This window comes from Odocoileus virginianus, chromosome 7 (assembly GCF_023699985.2).
Source record: "Odocoileus virginianus isolate 20LAN1187 ecotype Illinois chromosome 7, Ovbor_1.2, whole genome shotgun sequence".
NCBI classification, from domain to species: domain Eukaryota; kingdom Metazoa; phylum Chordata; class Mammalia; order Artiodactyla; family Cervidae; genus Odocoileus; species Odocoileus virginianus.
In genome coordinates, this window is record NC_069680.1 from 7,348,594 (window position 1) to 7,372,115 (window position 23,522).

Consider the following 23,522-nt stretch of genomic DNA (forward strand, 5'->3'; position numbering starts at 1 on the left):
ATTCTATACAGAATTCTATACAGTCCATGGAATTCTCCAGGCCAGAATACTGGAGTGGGCATCCATTCCCTTCTCCAGGGGATATTCCCAACCCAGGGAAGATCTGAAGAAACTGAAGCTCAGAGGTATCTTCTGACTTTCCCCAAGTCACAAAGTCCTGGAGCCAAAGCCAGGTCTGACTCCAGGCACTGATACCTTGCTTCATTGAATGCGCCTGGTTACAAAAAAGATTTAGCAGAAGATGGGTGCCAGGGCAGCAAACAACAAGGGCATTTCTAGAGCCCGGAAAGAGAAACGAGGTCCCAGCAACAAGTCTGAAGTATCCCAAGAAACATCGAGCAGACCAACAGGGCTTGCTCACTGCCCAGGCCATCGTGATTTGTGACTGTCTACTGCTGGGCAGTGTTCGTGCCTCCAGATATTTGGGGGCAGTGTTATTTATAGGCCATGTTTCTATTTATAGTTTCACTGAATTTCTGCTCACCCTAGCTAGATTCCACTCCCCCACCCCCAGAATGGAGAGGATAAGAACTCTTTTACCAGTTGTGTCAGGGCAAAGGTGAAGGTCAAGGCCTTGGCTGTGTGTGCAGCCTTTCAGCAGGAGCCCTTCATGGGGAAGTATTCAAGACAAGGGGGCTTTCTACGCTTTCCAGAGGAAATGGGGGTTGGGGTGGTGGTGGGGGACACAAAGCTCGCCTTATACAGAGACAGACGCATTCGGCCGACACAGTAGGATTTGAGGTGGGCCTAGAAGACCTCTGTTCCTCCAAAATGTTTTCCCTTTGCATATTTCACCACTAGGCACTTGTTCTTTTGGTCCTAATGGCTATTAGGTGGCAAAATGTTGAGACTGTGTGTGAGAAAACCTAGACAGTATCAAGTCCAGTAATTTCACAGGTGGAGAAACTCAGGCTCAGAGAGGTGCTATGAGCTATCCTCATGGGGGGATCTGAATGAATAAGATGTGGTTCCTGCTCTTCAAAAACCTCAGTTTTCAAAATACCCCATGATCAAGGAAGAAGGAACTGAAGTCCAGAGGTATTTTCTGACTTGCCCTAAGTCACACACTGCTGGGACTAAAGCCAGGTCTGATTCCTTTCTGAATAAATGGACTTCCATTACCATACACAGGAAACCATCTCAACGTTGGAAGAGCTGTCAGGCACAGAAAAAGAAACTGTGGCCAGCAAAACAGGCTCAGAATTTCTCTCTTACCCAGTTTTATGAATGAACAAGTACAACCAAGTGACATTTCCTAAGGTTCTATTTGGTGCTCCAAATGAAAACTTCCCGGTTTCAGGGTTACATAGAAAAATAAAGGTAAAGTGGGATTTCTTTCTTATTTTTAGTCCCCTGGTGAACCATGGTTTAGAAAACAGTTATCTGTGACAATTGTCACTACATGGTTACTTTATAAATTTTTGTTCACAAAGCCAGCTGGCAGAAGTCATTCCTTCTGGGTACTATGCATGCAATTCCAGCATCTAACACTAGGTGGCTTGTTGAAATTGGGTCGGTTAAGTGAAAAGGGAGAAAGTGTTATCTAGAGAAGACCTTAACTGTCGGAACACTTTATCAAAAGGACAACACTGACCAACCTCTAACTGATATAATTTTAAAAACACATAATGTGAAACTTGATGCAAAATCTAAAGAAATGCAAACACTCTGGTGTGGGTGGCAAACCCTTTCTAGCCAGTGAGTCTTCATCTGCAAAATGTGGTTGCTGTCATTGAAAGAGATGAATATAAGCACATGAAACCCTTTGCACAAAGTTTGACAAAAATATGTACTTAATAAAGAGTAGCTATAATCCTTAAATATAAATCTCTCAGTTACAACTGTTAATTTTGTTAAAAGTTCTAAGCCTACGCATAGTTCCTCAGAAAGCTCTTTGCAACTTTTCTCCTGTAGCCAATTCAGCAAAAAAGTACCCCTGGGCTACCGGGCTTATGTGTGAACTCCTTCTGCAACAAGCCTTACTATTTAAAGAGAAGAGCTCTGCCAACTACAGAGATCTTACTTAAGCCTGAAGTTGTAAATTCATCTTTCAGATAAGAAACAAGAAGCTGAGAGTAAAAAACTTGCCAATCAGAGAAGACACCAAATTACCAGTCACTCCTTGTCTCAACTCTCCTCTTCTCGCTTGTTTTGAAATTTAGGTCTGCAATAACTGTTTTATAAAGAAGAGCAAAAGATACTCCTTTAGAATCTCAGTTTATTGTATTTTATTTATTTATTTTTTGTCTTTACCTTTTTGCTGGAGACGCCTTAAAAGAGACCCAAGCCTTTCCCCCTCCTAACAGTACAACACGACTGTACTTGTAGACTTTAGATACCATGCTATCATCAAAACCACCAGTGAACGGTTCCTAGGCTAGTCTCTCCCACCTCCCATCTCCAGAGAGACTTTTGAAACAAAAACCTTAGCAATCACCTTGGCCCCAAACTTCACCCCCTCTTGGAAGGGAGGGGAAAATGTTCTGACTTACTGATGAAGTGTGGCTGGGGCTTGAGCACTCTTCTGGTTAGGCTGGTGATGGGGGGGAAGAGGGCTGTGCCGCGACATACACCCCCATTCCACAGGGACCCAGAAACAGGCAGGCAATTCAGGTATGTGCAGGGATGTGAGATCGACGAACCAGCCCTCACAGGTGTGATGCCTTGTCTCCCATGCACCTCTACTTTAGGTCAGACATTGGTTTACCAACACAGGGCCAGTGGTTTATATTACGTGAATGGCCTGAATGTAACCAAACACCCAGGAAGTGCTGAAGACAATCAGCCAGTCTACCAAGGGCTCCACTGGACCTTAAAACAGTGCTTCTCCAGCTTTCCTACACATACAAATACCCTGTGCATCTCATTAGAATGCAGACTGTAACTTAGTGGGTCTGGCATGGGGCCAAGACTCTGCATATCTAACGAGCTCTCCGATGAAGCTTCGCTGCTGATCTGTCAGCTATATTTTGAACAGCAAACCTTGAAATGTACAAGACCGCCTGCAAGACCTCACTCTTGGAAAGGAGCAGAGAGGGACAACTCAGCCTTTTGTGTCGAGCCCTGAACTAGGACTCACCAAGTCACCATCAAGTATTGAGTGCTGGCTGTATGCTTCATGGATAACACTTCATCCGATCCTCTCAACAGCCCTAGGGGAATTTAACAGATGAAGGTCACCAGGGCGGGTGCAGGGATGCAGAGTCAGGCTAGCTCTGGGTCACAGGCTAGGCTGTGGAGAGGCTGAAGTGAGGCCTCCAGTGCTGACATGCAACACATACCAGTCTCCGTCATGGGAAAAGCACAGTTTTGGACAACAAGCACCCAGGTGTGAACACAGAGGTGTTTGAGCCCAAAGCTGATGTTTGGAACCACCACGCTCTGGGGCTGGCAGAGCTGAGGAGTCACACGGTATATCCTTCAGCAACGCAGCTTTGGAAATCCTCCCTGATATCTGCCCCGTTTGTCCTCATTAAGTGGAAATCCAGCCCCTGGGCTCCAGCCTGGGGAGAAATAGAAGCATGGCCCTTCTCTCTCCCTCCCTTCCCCTAAAGGGTAGGGAGAGGCTAGTGCTGCCAGCCCCATGCCCACCCCTTGCAGTGCCCTCGCCTCCTCCTCAGCTTTCTGAAGGTGCATTCAAGTGAACAGACTTCACCTTCAGGCCATGCCAGCCCCTCAGGCCCACTGTGGTCTGGAGGCCGGGCTGCCTGGCATCCTGGGGCCTCCGCAGTGGACACCAGTCCTTGCAGCCGTGGAGGTGAACGGGGAGGGGTGCTCTCAGGGCCCACAGCTCGGAGCCAGGCGGCCCCTGGATGAATGGGGCATCAGTTCCTATGGGCCTGGGGCGTCTCTAAGAGCTAGCTCAGTTCTCGCCAGGGAAGAGCTCTGGCTCAGGGCTCTGGCCTTGGGCTGGGTCCAGTCAGGGTGACCTTGAGCAAGCAGTGGAGGGGTCAGGCCAGGGACACCATGGAGATCTGCCACCAGCACCCCTCACCTCCTAAGAAGGGGGGCCCTGAGCTCCCTCTCAATGGACCTCAGTGTTCTTCCTGCACTACCACTACCCCTGCCACCCCTCCTAACCCCTGGACCTTGAAGCCAGAGCGCCTAGTGCCCAGAGGCTCCTGGGGAGGGAGGCTGGTGGTGGGACTCCCCACCACAAAGCATCTTTCATATGTGCCAGAGGCTTCAGCTAGCTCAGAGAGTGGGGGAAGTTTCCTTTCACCCCAGGGTGAAGTCCAAGGCCCGCGCTGGGGGAAAGGTCCTGGGAAAACTGGGTCTGCATCTCGGGTGGCGCTGCCCCCAACAGAACCTGCACGTTGTCAGTCGTTCTCAATTCCTCCCTCACCCTCAGCTCCAGTCCATCAGCGAGGCCTCCTGGCTATTCCTCGAAATACATCTCAGGCCTACTTCCCTCCACATCACTGCCCAGCCCAGGCGAACCCAGCTTCCTCTCTTGCTGGCCCCATCCAGCCTCCATGGGTCTCTCCACCCAACGCTCCCTTTCCCTTCTAGTCTATCCCAGATGCTCAGCTGAGAATCCTTTCAAAACAGAAATCAGATCATGGGTCCTCAGCCTAAAAACTTCAGAGACCTCTCACCACACTGAGGACAAATTCTCACCCCTCGGTCTGGCCCAGGACCATGGCACAACCTGGCTGGGTGTGGCAGCCACACTGAAAGCTCACTAACCAGGCTTCTCAAGGTGCCCCACCTACCCACCCACCCAGGAGCCCAGCACCTGCCTTCATCTCCAGCCTCAGCTGCCCTCTTGCTGTCTCACCTGTATCACACCTGAGCTCAGGTAACTGACCCGGCATTTACTGATAGTGCCACTCCCAGGGCACACCTGAGTGCCCTCTAAGCAGGAGTGAAAGGATGTGACCCTCGAAAAAGAATGTTTGGGCATGGGGTAAGCAAACCATTTATTTCTAGAGAGGAAGAGGTGGCGAGATCAGGAATGTCACAGAGACTGGAAGTCACTGGCCTCTGGTGCCTTTGCCAACATGCAAGATGCAAGATGACCCTGGTTGCTCTACCAAACTTCTAGTTTTCTGTGTGCAATGTGCCACAGTGATGAGCAAGAGTTACACTAGAATCCAGGACTCTGGCTCCCTGCCCAGCGCACATTTTCCTGCACATTATAGTAGGCAAGCTGACTGAGACCATGCAAAGAACGCATTTCTGCTTAGATCAGAGGCTTCTTGTGGAAGATACCCTAGGACACACTCCACTGGGGGCTGAGGGTTTGGGGTGGACGTTCAAGAGCCTGATTCTCTTCTAGAATTATCTCTGGACAAGAAGATACATGGCACACGGTAACAAAGTGACCTGACTCTTGCCTTGGTCTGGAAATGAGGGAATGACATTGGAGAAGGACTAGGGGGCCTGATCCACGCTGACATTTAAAAGTAAAAGGGGCCCTTGAGTGACTGCCTTACCCAAAGCTCATTACCTCCAGGGAGACCTGGCTGCCACGAAGCTCGTGACCCTGCTCTGTTATCATGGTGTCAGGTCCAGAGATGCTCAGTCTCCCCCCACCTTTCTGCCCAGATCAACCATCTGGATCTTCAGCTCTTCAGAAAGGAGCTCTCTGCAGCTTCGCAAGTGACTGCAGGGAAGGTGGGAGCAGCAGGAAGCGCAGCTAGGACTGCTCTGTGGCACTGACTCAGCACAGAGAGGTGGCGCGGGAAACCCACGTGTCCTGCAGCCGAGCTGCCCGAAGGAGAGGCAGGCTGGGAGCCCTGGAGCTTCTCCCTCGGCAGTTCACACCGTGAGTTCTAGGCCCTGTATGCTTGCACCACCGTCCCAAACCGTGATTAACCCATTTGACAGATGAGGAAACCGATCTGGGAGGCCTGTGACTGGGCCACAGCGGCAGACCTCACGTGCTCACACACGCGTGTGCTTCCGGGCAGCTCTGCCGCAGCAGACACGCTGTGGAATCCTTGGTTCCACAGCTCCTGTCTGTCTGGTTCACTGTGGCCACTCCACCCCCACACTCTCCACCTGCTTTACACACTTCCTGCTGTTCTTAAACATCCACACTCAGTCACACTCAGCCTGCTGGCCCCTCAGCCTGGCACCCCGGGCCCTGATCTGCCCACGTCTGGCTCAGTTCAGGTGTCACCTCTGTAAAGCGGCCTTTTTGGATCACGTAAGCTCGGGTGCGGGGTGTCCCCTGTGGCTCAGTGGTAGAGAATCCCTGCAATGCAGGAGACACAGGAGGCAAGGGTTTGATCCCTGGGTCGGGAAGATCCCCTGGAGGAGAGCATGGAAACCCACTTCAGTATTCTTGCCTGGAGAATCTCATTGTCAGAGGAGCCCGGAGTTTATAGAGTCACAAAGAGTAGGATGTGACTGAAGCGACCGAGCATGCACACACACACGGAGCCCCAGTAGCATGACCTGGCTGCTCTTCTTTCTGGCTCTTATCCCTATTGGAAACTGCTCACTGGTTTGCTTCCAGACTCCCCCTCTGGAAGGTGAACTTCCTGAGGACAGTGGCCCAGTCTACCTTGCTCTTGGCTACATCACCAGTGCCTACAGCTGGGCCTGGCACGTAGTAGGTGCTCAACTAATACCTGTGGCAGAAACAAACACGGAACACTCTTCCACGTAGTGTTCAGAACCAGATGCCAAGAACAGGCCCGGGAACCACCCGCCCCAGATTACAGAGTGACAGGATGATTTTGAGGGGTGGGGGCAGTAATTACAGCAAGAGAAGACTCAGCACTTCCAGAGGAAGTAGAAGAAGGTTGCTTTTAAAACAGCACACGGTGCTGCTCAGGCCTATAATCTTGTTGATCTTTTGGAAACCCTGGCATTACCAGCAGACCCTATTTTTCCTTCTGCATCACATAGAACGTTTGCCTTTCCCTGCCATCCCAGGTCATTCGTGGGGCTCAGAAACCTCTCAGGCCATCTCCCCTGGGGGCTGCAGCACCTGCCAGCATCTCTGAGCCGCTGATTCCCTTGCAGCCCTCCAGGCCCTTTGGGGAGGGTTTTCTCAGGCCTGTTGGGGACCAGCAGAACCACCGACAGCCCAGGGAGAGAGCTGACTCTTCCCCACGCCATGGACCAGCTCTAGCTAAACACATCCCTCCCCCTTGCTTCCTTCTGAGCTGGAACAAACACCGGATCTCCTGCCCAGGGCTCTCAGGGGGCAGGGAGAGGAAGGACTCGGAGCCCGTGATTGCAATTCACCCAGCACCTACCCTGCAATGGGGCCCCAGACCGCCCCTTCACTAAGGGGCCAACATGTAAACTGGGGAGCGGGCACTGAAGGACGAAGCATGCTTGCTTTCTAAAAATACACCCCTCTAAGCTCGTGAGGTCATGAGATTGCCGGCAGCCTGGCAGCACCTCTCTGATTAAGGTGATAGGCTCACTTTTCTTCCTAAGCTATTTAGCTTCTCCACGCCTCGCCAACCCAGGAGTATGTATGCTGGTGGGTGGGACTGACTCTGATATGAGGGTGAAGGGGCTTTCTGGAAGTTCAGAGGCCAGCACCAGCCATACAGAGACACAGATGGCTTGCAAGTGGGAGGAGACCTCGCACAGCCTTTGCCAAGCGAGTTGACCTCTTTCTGCTCTGCTGCCTGGCTTCTGAAGCCCCTTGGTCCCTGGTCAGAGTGGTTTGCTTTTTACATCAGTAGCTACACATTCTATTTCACTCTGTAATGATCATTTCCTCCCCAGGAGCCTCCTTGGGCTGGCAAACTCGAGATATACAGGAAATCTATTCCAATCCCAGAATGGGCAACAGGAGATGGATTTTCCACAATAGTCTTTTAAAACAAGGCAGAGAGTTCCATGTAAACAGTAGGCTGCCCTGAGAGGCTGCTGACCCCACCATGCGTGGCCCAGTGTCCTAAGGAACTTCACTTCTGTCCACCCCTCCCCAAAGCGGAAGACCTCAGAGATGCACTTGTGAGACAATTCTCTTTGGTTCTCTTGCATTTCTGTGACTTGTCAACAAAGCACTGACCACCTTTTGTTCTAGATTATCTTTTCAAAGGTGCTTGTAGAGCAAACAGTTTTAAAAGACAGAGGCAGTGTCTTGCTCTGGAGCAATCAGCAGGTTTGCATAGAGCCTTGGGAGATTGGGACAGTCTCTCTCCAGAGCCAAAGGAGTAGGTTTGCTTACTGCCCATTATAAAAGATGTGGGCTCCTTATGATCTGGTTCCTCTCCTATAATGTAATGCACTGTGCGTGCAGGCATTGTTCTGGGCCCATGGGGCCATGCCCTTATGGGACTTGGAGGCAATGGGAGCTGATGCCAATGTGCTGATGCTCATGCCGCTTGCAAGGCCATCATGAAGTCTTTTGTCTCTGACCCAGGAGTCTCGTGTTTTCTGCTGGCATCCAGGAGTCTGGGGTAAGCTAATGTAATTGGCTTGAAAATATGGTAAAATCCCAGATCTTACTCTAAAATCTCAAATCTGGTGGACTAGTGCTGCTCATACTGAGGTCAACACTGTTGACCAATCTTTGAGTTTCAGGTCTGTTTCCTGAAACTCAGTCTGTTTCCTGCTTCCAGCAAACTCAGAAGAAGTCCCAAGTTATAAAAATATACATAAACCAAGAAAGAATTACTTTAATAAAAAGTACACTCTACTTTGCAAAAGGGTTTATTATGTGTCTTTTTTACAAAAATAGCATTTAGGATACCTAAAAGATGATATGATTTGTCCCAAAGAGAAAAATTTACACAGAAGTTTTTAGGAATAAGCCTTAAGATAAAACAAGATTCACTCCTACTTTTCTGTTAGAGGTGAAAATGCCAATAGGTCAGGATTGGGACTGGAACTTCTCAGGGATGATTGTCAAACCACCGTCTCCTTCCTAAGGATCAGCTGGCATGCTTGCTTACTAGCCCTCTCTACCTCATTATACTAAAAGTCAATTTCTGGAGTCTGTAATTGTAGATAACTGAGTCATCAATTTCCTGGGTTTGATAATGTACTGTTGTTACATAAGATATTACTACTGGGGAAGCTGGGCAGTGAGTACACAGCTCAGTGGCTATGTGATAACGGAAAGTGAAGTGACCTTAAATTGGGACTAATGCCACCTATCCTGTAGTTTGGTTGTGGAATTGGAGGGGAGGAATATAGAGTGCCTAGGAGTTTTATAGGGCTTCCCAGGTGGTGCTAGTGGTAAAGAACCTGCCTGCCAAAGCAGGAGACGTAAGAGATGTGGGTTCAATCCCTGCGTCGGAAAGATCCCCTGGAGGAGGGCATGGCAACCCACTCCAGTATTCTTGCCTGGAGAATCCCATGGACAGAGAAGCCTGGCAGGCTATGATCCATGGGGTCACAAGAGTTGGACACAACTTAGTTACTAAACCACCAAAGGTCTATGAGCCTCCGGACAGGAGCCTGTAGCCAGAGCACAGCAACTGGCCTAATGCTCCAAAGACACCCCCAAAACCCCTGCCTGGGCAGCAAAGATGCACATCACGTCCCAGTCACCTCTAAAGCTAAAATCAAGGTGCCTCTGGAGACCACAGGGGCGCCCTGCTTCCTGCCCTTGGATTCCCCTTGCTCTGAAATTCCAGGCAAGGAAAAGTGCTGGCGGAGCTGTTCCTGAACCTGGCTGCTGCCCTCCCAGGCTGCCTGCCGGAGCACCGGCTGCTGGATTACCTCAGCGTCTTTGAGCACCGAGGTTCTGCTGAGTCACCGCCGCCAGGGCTCAGCCCTGGGGAATCAGCAGGTGACTGCAGATGCCCTCTCCAGAGGCAGGGAGGTGGGAACAGAGTCTCCAGCTGGTGTCAGGTAATACAGTCTACCTGTAGGCATCCTTTCTGGGGCCCCTTACCAGCTGATGCTCCCACCCTGCGCTCTGTGGGTGCTGGCTACTAAGGGCTCACAGCTCCCCTTCTGTAGGGATACGCCCTCAGCCCTCAAGAGCACCTGTCCACATTTCACACTGCTGGGAGAGGGGGCAGCTCATGATCACAGTGACTGATATACTACTATGGGGAGTATAAACATTGTCCCCTAAGATGGGACAACTCTGTGGTGCCGTCCACCCTCCAGAGCTCCTCACGGGTTCAGGCTGAGGCCAGACTTAGCTGACCCCGTACCTCAGCCCAGAGTCTTCCTCTTTCCGGGGCTGCTCCCCTCACTGACCGGGATGTTTACCTGAGAGCAGTCCTCTGAAGTCATCTTGCCTAAGAACTCTCGTCTCAGGCTCTGCTTTCCAGAACCTGAACGAAGGCAGGCAACATTCATCACTGCCCTTCTCTGAAACCCTCATTTCCTAGGGGAGCCCCTTTGATTCAGGGTTGTGGGGTGGCTTGGGAACCCCTAGACCCACTCCAACCCTTACTTGCTTGGTTCTGCTTCTGTTGGTTTTTTTTTTTTCCCCTCAATCTTTCTCCTTCCTCTTTAAGCTAAGAGCTGAGAAAAGCCTGAGAGGGTTAAGGTAGCTCCTAGTGAGTGAGGGAAAAGCCAGTCACAGGGCCTGGGGATCTGAGGGTGGGATTCCAAATGACCAACAATGTCCATTCTGAAGTTCTGGAGAGCAAGTGAGCAAAAGGGAAGATCTGGAGAGAGAGCTCTGCTGAAGGAAGGGGAGAAATGCAGAAACGCACAAGAAAAGGAAACTTCCTTCAGGATGGAGGGATGGGGTAGGCATGAGGGGCCAGTCAGTCTCATTCCTCTAGACAATAACACACACGATGCACAATATCCTCTCTTGGGGGCTGGCCGAGTTCAGTGCCTTCTCCTAGGAGTTGGATGTTCTGGGTGGGGGTGGGGGTAGGAGGGAGGGGCAGCCTTTAAATTAACAGTTGCCATTTATTGAGCACTTACTATGGGACAGGCACTGTGCAAAGTATTTCACATGAATTCTTTTACTCTTCACCCCAATCCTAGAAGAGGAACCTGAAGTTCAGAGAGGTCTCTGTACTGCAGCAGGAGGCTTTTGATGCCTTGGGCTCACAATGAGCTCCTTCTCCATCAAAATTGGAATTTCAGGGAATTCCCTGGCAGTCCAGTGGTTAGGACTTGGCACTTTCACTGCCAGGGCCTGGGTTTGATCCCTGGTCAGGGAACTAAGATCCCGCAAGCTGAGTGGCATGGCCAAAAAAAAAGGAATTTCACAGGGATAGGAAGGGTCACATCCTACCTTAAGTGAGTCTATGATTAAGGAGTAGACCTTCCCTCTCTCTTAGCTTGAGGGTTCCTTTAGATGAAGGAAACAAATCCAGATCTCCCTGGATTCACCCAGCCACCCCAGTGCCTGGCCCTGGGCACTTATTCCTGGGCCCCGCTCAGGCTGAGCCCCTCATAAACACCCAGCGAGTAAATAACAGTGAAGCGCTTTCTCCCTGGGTCGCTGGCCACAAGTGGGGGAGAAACTGGTTCTTCTTGATAAACAGGCAGCCTTCATACCCCGAAGCCGGGTCCACTCAGCAACACGGCCTGGCACTGGCTTCCTAGGCTCTTGGACACTTGTGTCCACAGCATCCTAGCTGGGCTCCCAGGTCCTTGGTGGGCGGAGGGGAGAATCTGACTGTACTGGAGCAACATCTAAGGTCACTACAGACCTGGGTGTTGGATGTTCCAATTCCCTCGAGGCTCAGTGGAAAGCCAGGCAGGGTGCAAAAGTCCCCCACATTAACTCCTGGGCTGGCGAATGGAGGCAGTCTTCTGCCTCCATGGAAGGGGCCCAGGGCTGAGATTCCCAACATCCTCACTGACTTGTTCTCACCTTGTCTGTTCTGTAGGATTTAGAGGTTCTTTTTTTGAAGCTAAATCAATTCGCTACAGCTTTACTATTAGACAGGGAGGGCAGGCAGCAATACCTGCTCTTGTCTTTCATGGATTTTGAGGATGGAGGTACATTTCTTAGAGAAGAACCACTCTCTGGGGGAGCTGCCCCTCAGTAGGTTTTCAAGTCAACAAGCAGGTACTAACCACGGGCAGGCCACGTGCCAGGGATTAATGAGACGCAGATCTGCTCCTTGCAATGGCCCCACTGATCCCTGTCATCCTGGAGGCTGGCCCAGGGAGGGCATGGAGGGTAAAGACCAGTGGAGGGCAGCTCCCCAGGAACCAGCCCAGCCCACCAGCCTGGGGAAAGACAGGGCATTGGAGAGCCTGAAGGCGGTACCACCCACACAGTTTAGGGCAAAGAGCCCAGTTTGGGGCAGGAGACCAAATTCACACCTCAGCTCTGCCACTTTTATCGTCAGTTACTTAACATCTCTGAACCCCAGCATCTTCATCTCTCAAGCAGAAATTATAATGCATGCCTCAGTTTGGAGATTTGTATATGATCACATATTTAAAAGCACTTTGTAAGCTATATATTCCTATACCAATTGAAGACATCACAGTAATAGCAGGTTATGACACACCCCAGGAGAGTCCCTCTCGATTACACAACATAATCAATTGCCTTGAACATGCTCCAAAATGGTGTGATGGTTAATAGCCTTTTGTCCAGACAGATCTGGGTTCAAATCCTCTGTCAGCTCACAGGCTGAGTTATGTAAGCTGGCAGGGCCTCACTGGGTAACTGTGCCAGGAAGACTTGAGCAGGGTGGGCGGCAAAGTGTGCTCAATTTAAGGTTATCTGTGATTACAATGGGAGCCAGTGGAGAGTTCAGTCTGCAGTTTTTCATCCTTTCATGGGAGAACTGGAGCTCTCTATGCTTTTTATAAAAAGGAAACCGAAATCCCAGAGCTGAGAAACTCCTCATAGGTTACACAGTCCAGGGCCAGCAGAGGTAGGACGGGCCCCCTTGAAGACAATGGCCTTCAAAATCAGAGACTTCTGATCCCCTGGGGGTTGTTAACATGCAGGTTGCTAGGCCCACTCCGGCCAGAATTCTGGTGGAGTTGCCAACCTTCTCTTGGCCGAGGGAATGCCCTGCTCCAGGGTACCCCCATCCCATCAGCAGGGACCATCTCAAGCTTACCTGGGAGGAAGGGGATGATTCTTTGCTTGGGGTCCTTCTGGCCACCTTCGATGGGAAACTTATCCAAAAGCTGCATCTGAGAAGCCAGACAGAGGGACAGGATTCAGAAGACTGGAACTACTCCGCTTTCCCAACTCCGTTTCACTGCTCCCGGGCCCCACCGCCCTCACACGGATGAGTGATGCCTCAAATCCCTCATTTCACAGACGATTAACAAACCACATGGGGCATGAGTGAGCGCAGGCAGAGCTCTTCGTGCATCAAAGGGGGTGTCTGAACCATCTCAAGGAGGCCTGAGGGTGCAAGGGGAGGTGTCCAGAGATGCCCCTGAGCGAGACTGGGGTAGGGGCCAGCAAGATTTCAGGCCAGGCTGCAGGTGAGGTTTCTAGAGGCTTCTCTGGACCCAGTTTTTTTCATATGTCATATGCTGGGTAAGTTCTTTAGTCATACGTCATCCAACCCCATCCCCCCCCGCCCCCCCCACAACCCGGGCCAGGATGCGGAAGGCCCCACCTGATACATCAGACAGACCACCCACCTTCCAGAACCGCTCTGCAGAAACAGACCCAGATGTTATTTTAATTGCAAAACCAAGTCTAGCCCCTTGCCCCCTCCTCTGTCTCCTACCTTCCCACCCTGAGGTCGCTGCTGTTTTTCCAGGGACAGACCCATTGGAAGAGCTTCCAGGGTTCTGGAAGAACAGCTGTTTTTTCTTCCGCTATTCTGGGCTGAAATTCTGTATAAACTGGAAAAACACACAGGAGACGGGATGGACGAAGCCACAGCCCCTCTATGTGTGTGTGCGTGTGTGTGTGTGGTTAGCCTCCCTTCGAAGGCGAGGGAGGGCAGGAGGTGGGGCGGAGTGGAGAGTCAGACCCAACCCACTACCCCAGCTGTGTGACCCTGGGCCAGGCTGCAAACTTTTGCCTCATCAGTAAAATGAGGAAGATCACTCACATGATGACTGAAAGTTCATCCCTTCTTTCTGATATTAATTAATATTTACTGAGCGTCTTCTTAGAACACTGGGCACTTAGAAAATCAGCAGTAAAGAAAAGAGACAAAGTTCCTGCCCTCAGGGAGTTTATATTCTGGTTGGTGAGAACACACAGTAACCAAATATGTGCTATGTTGTGGGGATATGTGCTATAAAGAAAAATGAAGTAGGATAAGGTGGTGGGGCAGAACAGGAAGAAGCAGTGATTTTATATAGCATGAGGGAAGCCTCACAAATCAGATGGCAATTTGGCAGAGACCTGATGGAGGTGAAGAAGCGAGCCACAGGGGAGGGGGAGAATGGTCCAGGCAGGGAGGAGCCAGTGGAGTGGAGGCTGGAGAGGAGTGCGCAGGGCTGGAGGTACAGGTAATGGGATCCAGGCAGAGGCGGAGCATGCAGAGGATGGCTGGAGCTACAGGCAAGGGAAGGGGCCACACTGGGGAAACAGGAGGTCACTTAGGAGTCAACTTGGACCAAACTGCTGCCTTGGAGGTGGTGAAGTGTGGTCCTATGCCAGATTCGACATGTGCGTGGTATGTGTGCATGCATGTAAGTGTGTGCACACATGCCCGTGTGTGCATATTCCCATCTACCCACCTGCCTGCCCAGTTCTAACACATGAGTTTAGGATCCTCTCTTGCACAGCCATAATCCAACATACACAGGCTATTTAGAGCCCACACGTGAAGGGTGGGTCATGGTTGGATTCCATTCAAAACAACACAACTACTGCACCCTTATTAACTTTCACTTCCCTGAACACAGACTAAAATTTAATAAAAGCTGGCTCATGGGTTTTCAAACCCCAATGTTGTAAGTCCACCTCTCTAACATTTAATAATTGCCTGCTACGTGCAAATACAGACAATGGACCATAACACTATAAACTTGTACTTAGGATTTTTTATATTAATAGATTTTCAAATAAATTCTACATGGGGTAGAACTCTTATTTTTTTTTCTCTCCCCATTCCCTCAGCCATATTCTATTTTGTAATTTTTTTTTCTGTATTACACAAGTAATTCATATTCATTGAGGGGGAAAAACTAGAAATTACAGAAGCAGTAATTGGACTGACTCATTGGAAAAGACCCTGATGCTGGGAAAGATTGAAGGCAGGAGGAGAAGGGGATGACAGACGATGAGATGGTTGGATGGCATCACTAACTCAATGGACATGAGTTTGAGCAAGCTCCAGGAGTTGGTGATGGACAGGAAGCCTGGCATGCTGCAGTCCATGGGGTCACAAAGAGTTAGACATGACTGACAGACTGAATGGAACTGAACTAACAGAAGCACTAGATAAAAAAGAGAGCAAGAGTCACTTACTATCCTTCCCCCTGAAAAAGCAACATTAATATTTGGGATATATATCCTTTCCATATGTGCATGTAGATAAAATAAGCTCATCAATGCATTACACTATGCAATGGCATTGTCTCATGTCAGTGATTATTTCCATACTAGCATTCTTAATTGTGACACTGAATTTCAAAGTTTGAATGGGCTATGGTTGATTTACCTACACTCTACTGTTGGATGAGATGGTTAGATAGCATCACTGACTCAGTGGACATGAACTTGAACAAATTTCAGGAGATAGTGAATGATAGGGAAGCCTGGCGTGCTGTAGTCCATGGGGTCGCAAAGAGTCGGATGTGACTGAGTGATCAAAAAACTACTGTTGGATATTCACAACTTACACATAACACCAGAGTGAACACCTTTCCATGTACCTATGTACACTTTAATACTTTTTCTATCCTTTGTTTCATCTCATTGAAATCTATGCAAATCTATAGGTGCCTTAAATCTCTTCTGGAAGAAGACTGAGGATAAATAGATGGATATAACTAATGTGCTATAGGTCAGGCCTGGGGCCTCTGAGCAGCAGCTTCATAGGATTTCTGAGAAACAGCACATAGAGGATGGGGACAAAGGCAGGCCCAGCTCAGTGCCTGGTATAGACTAATTTGCCCTCATCAGATCACTTTTCTCCTGCAAGAGGGAGGCGTGCTGTGCCTGGCAAGCCAAGAGATTTGCCCAAATTGCCCTGTCTCTTTGGGGCTCGCAGGAGTCAGGCTACAGAAACTTTAAGTTGCTTATCTGCTCTGGTCTACATTTGTTCACTGCTAAATTCTTTTTCAGACCTAGGATTCTGAGATTCTCACCAACAATGCATAGGGAAGGTGGTGCCAAGAGAAGTGGGCAGGGGAAGATTCACGCGGTCCTTCCTTTCCTCTCAATACATTTGCCGTGTGCCTTCTAGATGCCAGCCCTCTGTGAGGTTCTAGAAATGAATTACATCACACTCTTTACACCAAGGAGCTCATGATCTGGATCTAGAGCAGGGCTTCACTGCCTTCAACACACATACAAAGCACCTCTGCCAACATGTTAAAAAGCAGGTGCTGATTCAGTGGGTCCAGGCAGGGGCCCGAGATCCTCCATTTCTACCAAGTTCAGGATGCCAAAACTGCTGGTCCATGGTCACATTCAGCAACAAAGCTCTAGAGCTGTCTCATGTTGCAGTTACCACCCACATGTGGCTGTTGAAATATGGCCCATCCAAATTGAGATGCCCTGTAAGTATAAAATATGTACCAGGTTTCAAAGACTTTGTACAAAACAAAAAAAAAAAAGTGAAATATCTCATTAACAATGTTTGTACTGATTTTATGTTGAAATGATAATATTCTGGATATGAAAGTTTAAGTAAAAATACTCTTAAAATAATTTCACCTGTTTTATGCTTTTACATAGCTACTAGAAGAATTTAAATTCTATATATGGTTGATATGATATTTGGATATTATATTTATATTACATTATATACTATGGACAGGCTGCTCTAGAGCAAGACGGTTCTCAAAGCATAGCTTAAAGTCTGCCCAAAACCGATGCCCTGGTGAAGGGAGGCGTCTATTAAAAATGCAGTTTCCTGGGCTCTGCCCAGAGGTCTGTGAAGCTTTGTCCTGGTGCTAGAGACAGACAAGCAAGTTCTGGAGTGACGGGGAATAGTGAGGATATATGAACAGCATCCTGTGGGACCTGAAGGGAGAGGTCAGGGAAGACTTCCTGTAGGAGGTGAGGCCAGCTCTGTCTAGGCAGAGCGATGGTCACATTCCCTGTGCCTTCCTTGCCAAGAGCAGCGTGACCTCTCCCCCCCAGGTTCACGTGCCTCCTGGAAGGCAGGGGTCATCTGACAGCCCCGCAGATTTGAGTTTTCCCTCGGAAAGCCTCTTGAGGATGCTAGGCAGCCGGCCTCTCTCCTACCTCCTCCCGCTACAGCTTTTCCTCTTGCCCCACCTCCGTCTTAATCTGGGCCCCTCTGAGGCCAAGACAAGCCCATGTAATGAAAGTACTGGGTCAGTGGGCCCTCCCCAGAGCTGAAAGCACCCAGCTGACCTGCCGCCCTCTACCCCGAGCCCTCAGGTGCGGATGCCAGCTACACCTGTCATCTGACTCCACACCTGTCATCTGACCCCACACCACTGCCCAGCCTCGGTATCTGTTCTCCTGGTCTTCCCCAGGGCTTACTGGCCACAGGAAGGCGACGCACTGCTAACCAGGTGTTGGTGACATTTTCTCTGCCTACAGGTCACCTTTCAAAGAAAGCAAATCCCCCTGCTCAGACTCCAGAGTAAACCAAATACAGGCGGCCAGCTGAGTTTACTCAGCGTGGGGGGCTCACAAGACCTGACCGGTCAGGGGCGTGGCCCGTGCACAGCACGTCAGGGCTGGGGATAAACATCTGCCGTCACGTGTAACACACAAGGTGAATGTCCCCCTACCTGGGGCCAGGTGGGCTGCAAAGTGGGTCCGATAACCCGTTGTTGTTTAGTCGCTAAGTCGTGTCTGACTCTTTTGCGACCCCTGGACTGTAGCCCTCCAGGCTCCTCGGCCCGTGGGATCTCCCAGGCAAGAGTGCTGGAGAGGGTTGCCATTTCCTTCTCCAGGGGATCTTCCCAACCGAGAGATCGAACCCACATCTGCATTGCAGGAGGATTCTTCACTGCTGAGCTACCGGGGAAGTGGAGTTATACAACCTGCTGGGTGTCTAATTTGCAGGATGGGGGTCTGATAGAGAAAAGTCACATGAAAGGAAGGCTGAGGGGGGGGCTATCTGATGAAGAAGCTGCCCAGATCTTCCCTGGGGAGGAAGCCTGGGTGTGTGGGCTGTGAGGAAGGAAGCTCTGCCCCGCAGAGAATTCTGCTGCGGCCACCTTTTTGGGCAGGAAGTGGATTCTCCTGTCACTCCAGCAAGGGCCTGACTTGGGCTGGAGGAAAAGCAGGGCCCGTTGCCAGGGTCCCTCTCAGAGCAAGAGGCGTTTGGCTGAGGAAGCCCTGAGCAACCACATCAGAGCTCTGCAGCGTGTGGAGGACGCCAGGCTGTTTATCTAAGGGGTGGATAGTGCGAGAGATACAGGACAGCTCGGCTTCAAGAGCCAGCCCCGGCCAGAGAAAGCTGATTCGGCAGCTCTCCATGGGCAGGGCTGAACAGCAATAAACACTGGGGAGGGAGAAGGGTGGGCCCCAGACCCAGCTGGGGCACATCTGTAACCCCATTCGGCTCATCGCCCTTCCGAGTGGGTGGAGTTCCCAGCAACTCCAGCTCTGAGGCCCCAATGCTTATGACCATTTCCAGCTCAGGAACAAAGGGAATGTTCGTTACTATAAGAGGCTGGTGGGTTCCCTGATCTAGAGATCCCCCTTACAAAGAGGTAAAGTCACCTCATCTCCCTGGGGATTCAGAGATCATCGCTTGTCTGTTCTACAGGTTCACCAGGCCCTGAGTTCGACGCGGGACCACAGGAAGAATCACAGAAACAGACAGGGATGATAGTGATGCATTGTGTGACTTTTCTTAAAGTTCTCATCCTTCGTTGTCTGAAATCTACGTCCCCATCCCCTTCCTTCTTTGATGAAAGTACCAGGGAATATCTACACTGGGAAGCCTCTGACCATCCAGCCTAAGGTCACCTCTCCTCTCTGAATTCCAACAGCACCCTGGTCACAACAGGACTCTGTGAATTCCATCAGTCCCTACTCCAGGACTTCATATAGTTTTTTGAGACTTTTTGGTACAAGTTCATCTCATTGCCCTCAAGAGGAGGGACCCTTCCTCTTGAATAGTCTTGGTGCCTTTGCAGAAAACCAGTTCAAGATAGATGTATGGGTTTATTCCGGGACTCTCAATTCTATCGCTTTGATCTATATATCTAGCCTATGTCTGTGCCACTCCATCTTGATTACTGTAGCTTTATATAAGTTTTCTTTTGTAATAGACTTCTAAAGAGAAGTTTTAGGTTCAAAGCAAAATGAAGCAGAAAGTACAGAGAATTCTCATGGACTTCCTCACTGAGTACATTCCCAGTCTCCCCCATCAAAATCCCAGACCAGAGCAGCATATTAATTGCAATCGATGAACCTACAGTGACAAAGAACTATCACCCAAAGTCCATGGTTTACATTATGGTTTGATTTTGATATTGTACATTTGATAGGTTTGGACAAATGTATCATGTGTGTCCACCATGACAATATCATGTAGAGTAGTTTCACAGTCCTAAAAAACCTCTGAGCTCCACCAACTCATCCCTTTTCCACTAATTCCAGCAACCACTGGAATTTACTATCTCCATAGTTTTGCCTTTACTACAAGATCATAGAGTTAGAATCATACAGTATGTAGTCTTTTCAAAATAAATTCTTTAATTTTTAAAATGTACAATATGCATTTAAGTTTCCTCCATGTCTTCTCATGGCTTGATAGTTCGTTTTTTTTTAACACTGAATAATAAGATTCCATCATGTGGATGTACTACAGATTATTTATCTGTTCACCTACTGAAGGACATCTTGGTTGTGTCTAAGTTTTGGCAATCTAAGTTTGCTTAAGTTTAAGCATTATTAATAATACTGCTGTAAACATCACGTGCAGGTTTTTGTGTGGACATAGTTTTGAACTCATTTGGAGGAGCACAGATGAACTGCATGGTAAGAGTACGTTTAGTTTTGTAAAAAACTATCTTCCAAAGTGGCTGGACCATTTTGCATTCTGACCAGGAATGAATGCGAGGTCCTGTTGCTCCACATCATACCAAATACCAACATTTGGTATTGCCAGTGCCTTGGATTCTCACTATTCTGATATAGGTGTGTCATGGAATTTTATAGTTTTAATTTGCAATTTCCTAATGACATACAATGTTGAGCACTGCTTCATATGCTTATCTGCCATCTACATATTTTTGGTGAGGTGTCTGTTAAGATCTTTGCTTATTAGTCAGGCTGCTCATTTTCTTATTGTTAAGTTTTAAGAGGTCTTTATATATTTTGGATAAGAGTCATCTATCTGATATGTCTTTGCAAATATTTACTCCCAGTATGTAGCCTGTCTTGTCATTCTCTCGATGTAATAAGTTTTATTTGTTTTGAAACTGCTATTAACAGTGTTTGAATTTTTCATTTTCTAATTGTTTTCTGTTAGTAGTATACAGATACACAATTGGCTTTTGCATATTGAACATGTATCCTGCGACTTTGTTAAAATAATTTATTAATTCTAATAGGTATTTTTGTCTTTTGCAGATTTCTTAGCATTTTCTACATAGACAGTCATGTCAGGAAAAAAAAAAAAAAGACCATTATACATCTTTCTATTTCCAACATGTAAGTCTTTTCTTATTTCACTGGCTACAATGTCCAGGACCATGCTGAATAAAAGAAGTAAAAGAGAACATTCTTGCCTTATTCCAATCTTTTTTGGGAGGTGCCATATGGAGTGGAATGCTGGATCTTAGTTCCCTGACCAGGATCGAAGCTGTGCACCCCCTGCAGTGGAAGCATGGAGTCTTTTTTTTTTAGCTCATATTTCTCATTTTATTTAAAGTTTATTTTTGTATATTTTCTTATAGACACAATCATAGTTAATTTTGGTGTTTTATACACTTTCTTTTTTTTTTCCATTTATTTTTATTAGTTGGAGGCTAATTACTTTACATCATTGCAGTAGTTTTTGTCATACATTGAAATGAATTAACCATGGATTTACATGTATTCCCCATCCCGGTCCCCCCTCCCACCTCCCTCTGAAGCATGGAGTCTTAACAGCTGGACCATTAGAGAAGTCCTGCCTTATTCCAATCTTAAGAGGAAAATACTCAAGTCTTTCACCATGAAGTATGATGAACTAGCAGGTTCTTTGTAGATGCTCAGAATAAGAAAGCTTTCTTTGATTTCTAGTTTACTGAGGTGTTTTTTTTAAAAAATCATTATTATAAATGAGTGCTGAATTTTGTCAAATGTCTTTACTGAATTGATTGATGCATTTTTTTCTCCTATATCCTGCCAATATAGTGAAATATACTGATAGATTTTGAAATGTTGAACCAAGTTGCATTTTTGAGATAAATTCTACTTGGTTATGGTATATTATCCTTTGGTATGTATGGTATAATATCCTTATGGTATATTATCCTGCTGGACTTGATTTGTAAATATTTTCAAGAAAAAATTTGCATCCACATTCACGGTATTCTGATATTTTCCTTTCTTATAATGCTCTCATCAGGTTTTGATATTAAGATTATGCTCACTTTATACAGTGAGTTAGAAACTATTCCGTCTTCCTGAGTGTAAGAATGGTATTATTTCACCCTTGAATGCTGGATAGAGTTCATCAGTGAAACTATGTGGATTTGGAGCTTTCCTTGCAGGAAAGTATTTGATAATGAATTCAATTTCTTTAACAGGTATAAAGGCACTTAACACTTTTCTTTTCCTTGTTGAGTCAGCTTTGAAAAAGTTGAGTTTTCCAAAGAATTTGTCTATGTTGTCTTATTGAATTTAATGACAAAAAACTGTTACTAACACTCCTTTATTATTATTTTACCTGAAGTAACACCTTCTCTGTCTTCTGATATGGGTAATGTGTCTTTTCTCTCTTTGGTTGTTCTTAGTAGGAGTTTATCAATTTTATTAATCTTTTCAAAGAGCTGACTTGGGTTCTGTTAGTTTTCTTTACTATTTTCTGCCTTTTATTGTTTTGTTCTCATAATGTCTTTTCTTCTACTTAATTTAGGTTTAGGGTTTTTTTCTTAAAGTGAAAATTTAGATTATTGATTTTAAACTTTCTTTTAAAATTCAGACATGTCATGATGATAGTTTTCTCTCTAAATAGTACTTTAGCTGTGGCCCACAAATTTTCATATGCTGTGTTTTCACTATGTTCAATGTTCAAATTTTTTTAAAATTTCCTTTCTTCTTTGAACTCATAGACCCCTTCCCACGCAGTTCAACTGCGAAGTTAAGAAACATAAAGAAAACTATACCAAGGCAGATCATAAGCAGGTTACTCAAAAATGAGTAATTTTAAGAAAAATCTTAAAAGCAACCATAGGAAAAAAGACATTTTTACATTCAGGGGAACAAAGCTAATGATGACTGAAGATTTCTTGTTGGAAAAAAATGCAAACAAGAAGACAAAGGAAAGGCTGAGATGACTGTGGGGGCCAGAAAGTCCTCTATCTTGACCCCAACCACAACTCTGCTTCGCATTAGGGAACGTCAGCTACAAAGTCTATCCAGGTCCCCCACATTACACTGGTCTCTTCATCTGTCAGCTGGCGATCAAATAACTTATCATCCGAGATTCGAAGCTACTGAGAGCGACAAGGAATGCTATTAATAATTATGTCAGGACAAGAGGTACAAAATAGGACTTCCAAACCTGTACTGGTTAATGGAGCCATGTAGTTACTCTAACTATGAGTTCCCAGCACCTACCACTGGTCCTGGTATAAATGCTTGATGATAAAAATAAGATTTACTGAGAACTTAGTTTGCGTTAGGCACTTGGTGGTGGTTTAGTCACTAAGTTGTGTCCAACTCTCTTGACCCCATGGACCCACCAGGATCCTCAGTCCATGAGATTCTCCAGGCAAGAATACTGGAGTGGGTTGTCATTTCCTCCTTTGCTTCTCCAGGGGATCTTCCTGATCCAGGGATTGAACCCAGGTCTCCTGCACTGCAGGCAGATTCTTTACCGACTGAGCTACCAGGGAAGCCCAAAGTATAGTCGCTCAGTTGTGTCCGACTCTGCGACCCCATATATTGTAGCCCACCAGAATCTCTGTCCATGGGACTCCCCAGGCAAGAATACCGGAGTGGGTAGCCCATTCCCTTCTCCAGGGGATCCTCCCAACCCAGAGATCGAACCAGGGTCTCCTCCATTGCAGGCAGGATTCTTTACTATCTGAGCCACCAGGCAAGTGGTTAGGCACCTGCTCATCTCAATTCTCATACCAACTCTTTGAGGCAGGTACTATTAATACCCTATTTTCCAGAGAAAGAAACCACCATATGTACAGCTTAAATAACCTGCCTAAAAACAAGATGTGGAACTGAGATTTGAACCCAGGCAATCTGCTACAGACACTGGTCTCTTGACTACCATAGTCTGAATGAATCAACTGAATGAAAGAAAGGATTCAGAAATTCTACCACTAGAGTTCCATTTCTATGAAATTGCACTGAAGGTGTAGGAATGGCGCATACTTAGAAGATATCTATTAATGCAATTTACCAC

The 23,522-nt window shown here is 47.6% G+C and overlaps 1 protein-coding gene and 1 non-coding gene across 4 annotated transcripts in view; one reads left to right on the forward strand and one right to left on the reverse strand.

Annotated features, from left to right (window-relative positions):
- Nucleotides 1–23,522, reverse strand: part of SH3PXD2A (SH3 and PX domains 2A) — a 247,748-nt gene that overhangs the window by 137,589 nt on the left and 86,637 nt on the right. For all 3 annotated transcript variants that reach the window (XM_070470106.1, XM_070470104.1, XM_070470105.1), the window contains exon 3: nt 12,933–13,008. In XM_070470106.1, the coding sequence (XP_070326207.1) occupies nt 12,933–13,008 (76 nt within the window). The remainder of the gene's footprint in view (nt 1–12,932; nt 13,009–23,522) is intronic.
- TRNAE-UUC (transfer RNA glutamic acid (anticodon UUC)) lies at nt 10,989–11,060 on the forward strand. Its single transcript has one exon. It is a non-coding gene; the product is annotated as a tRNA-Glu (tRNA).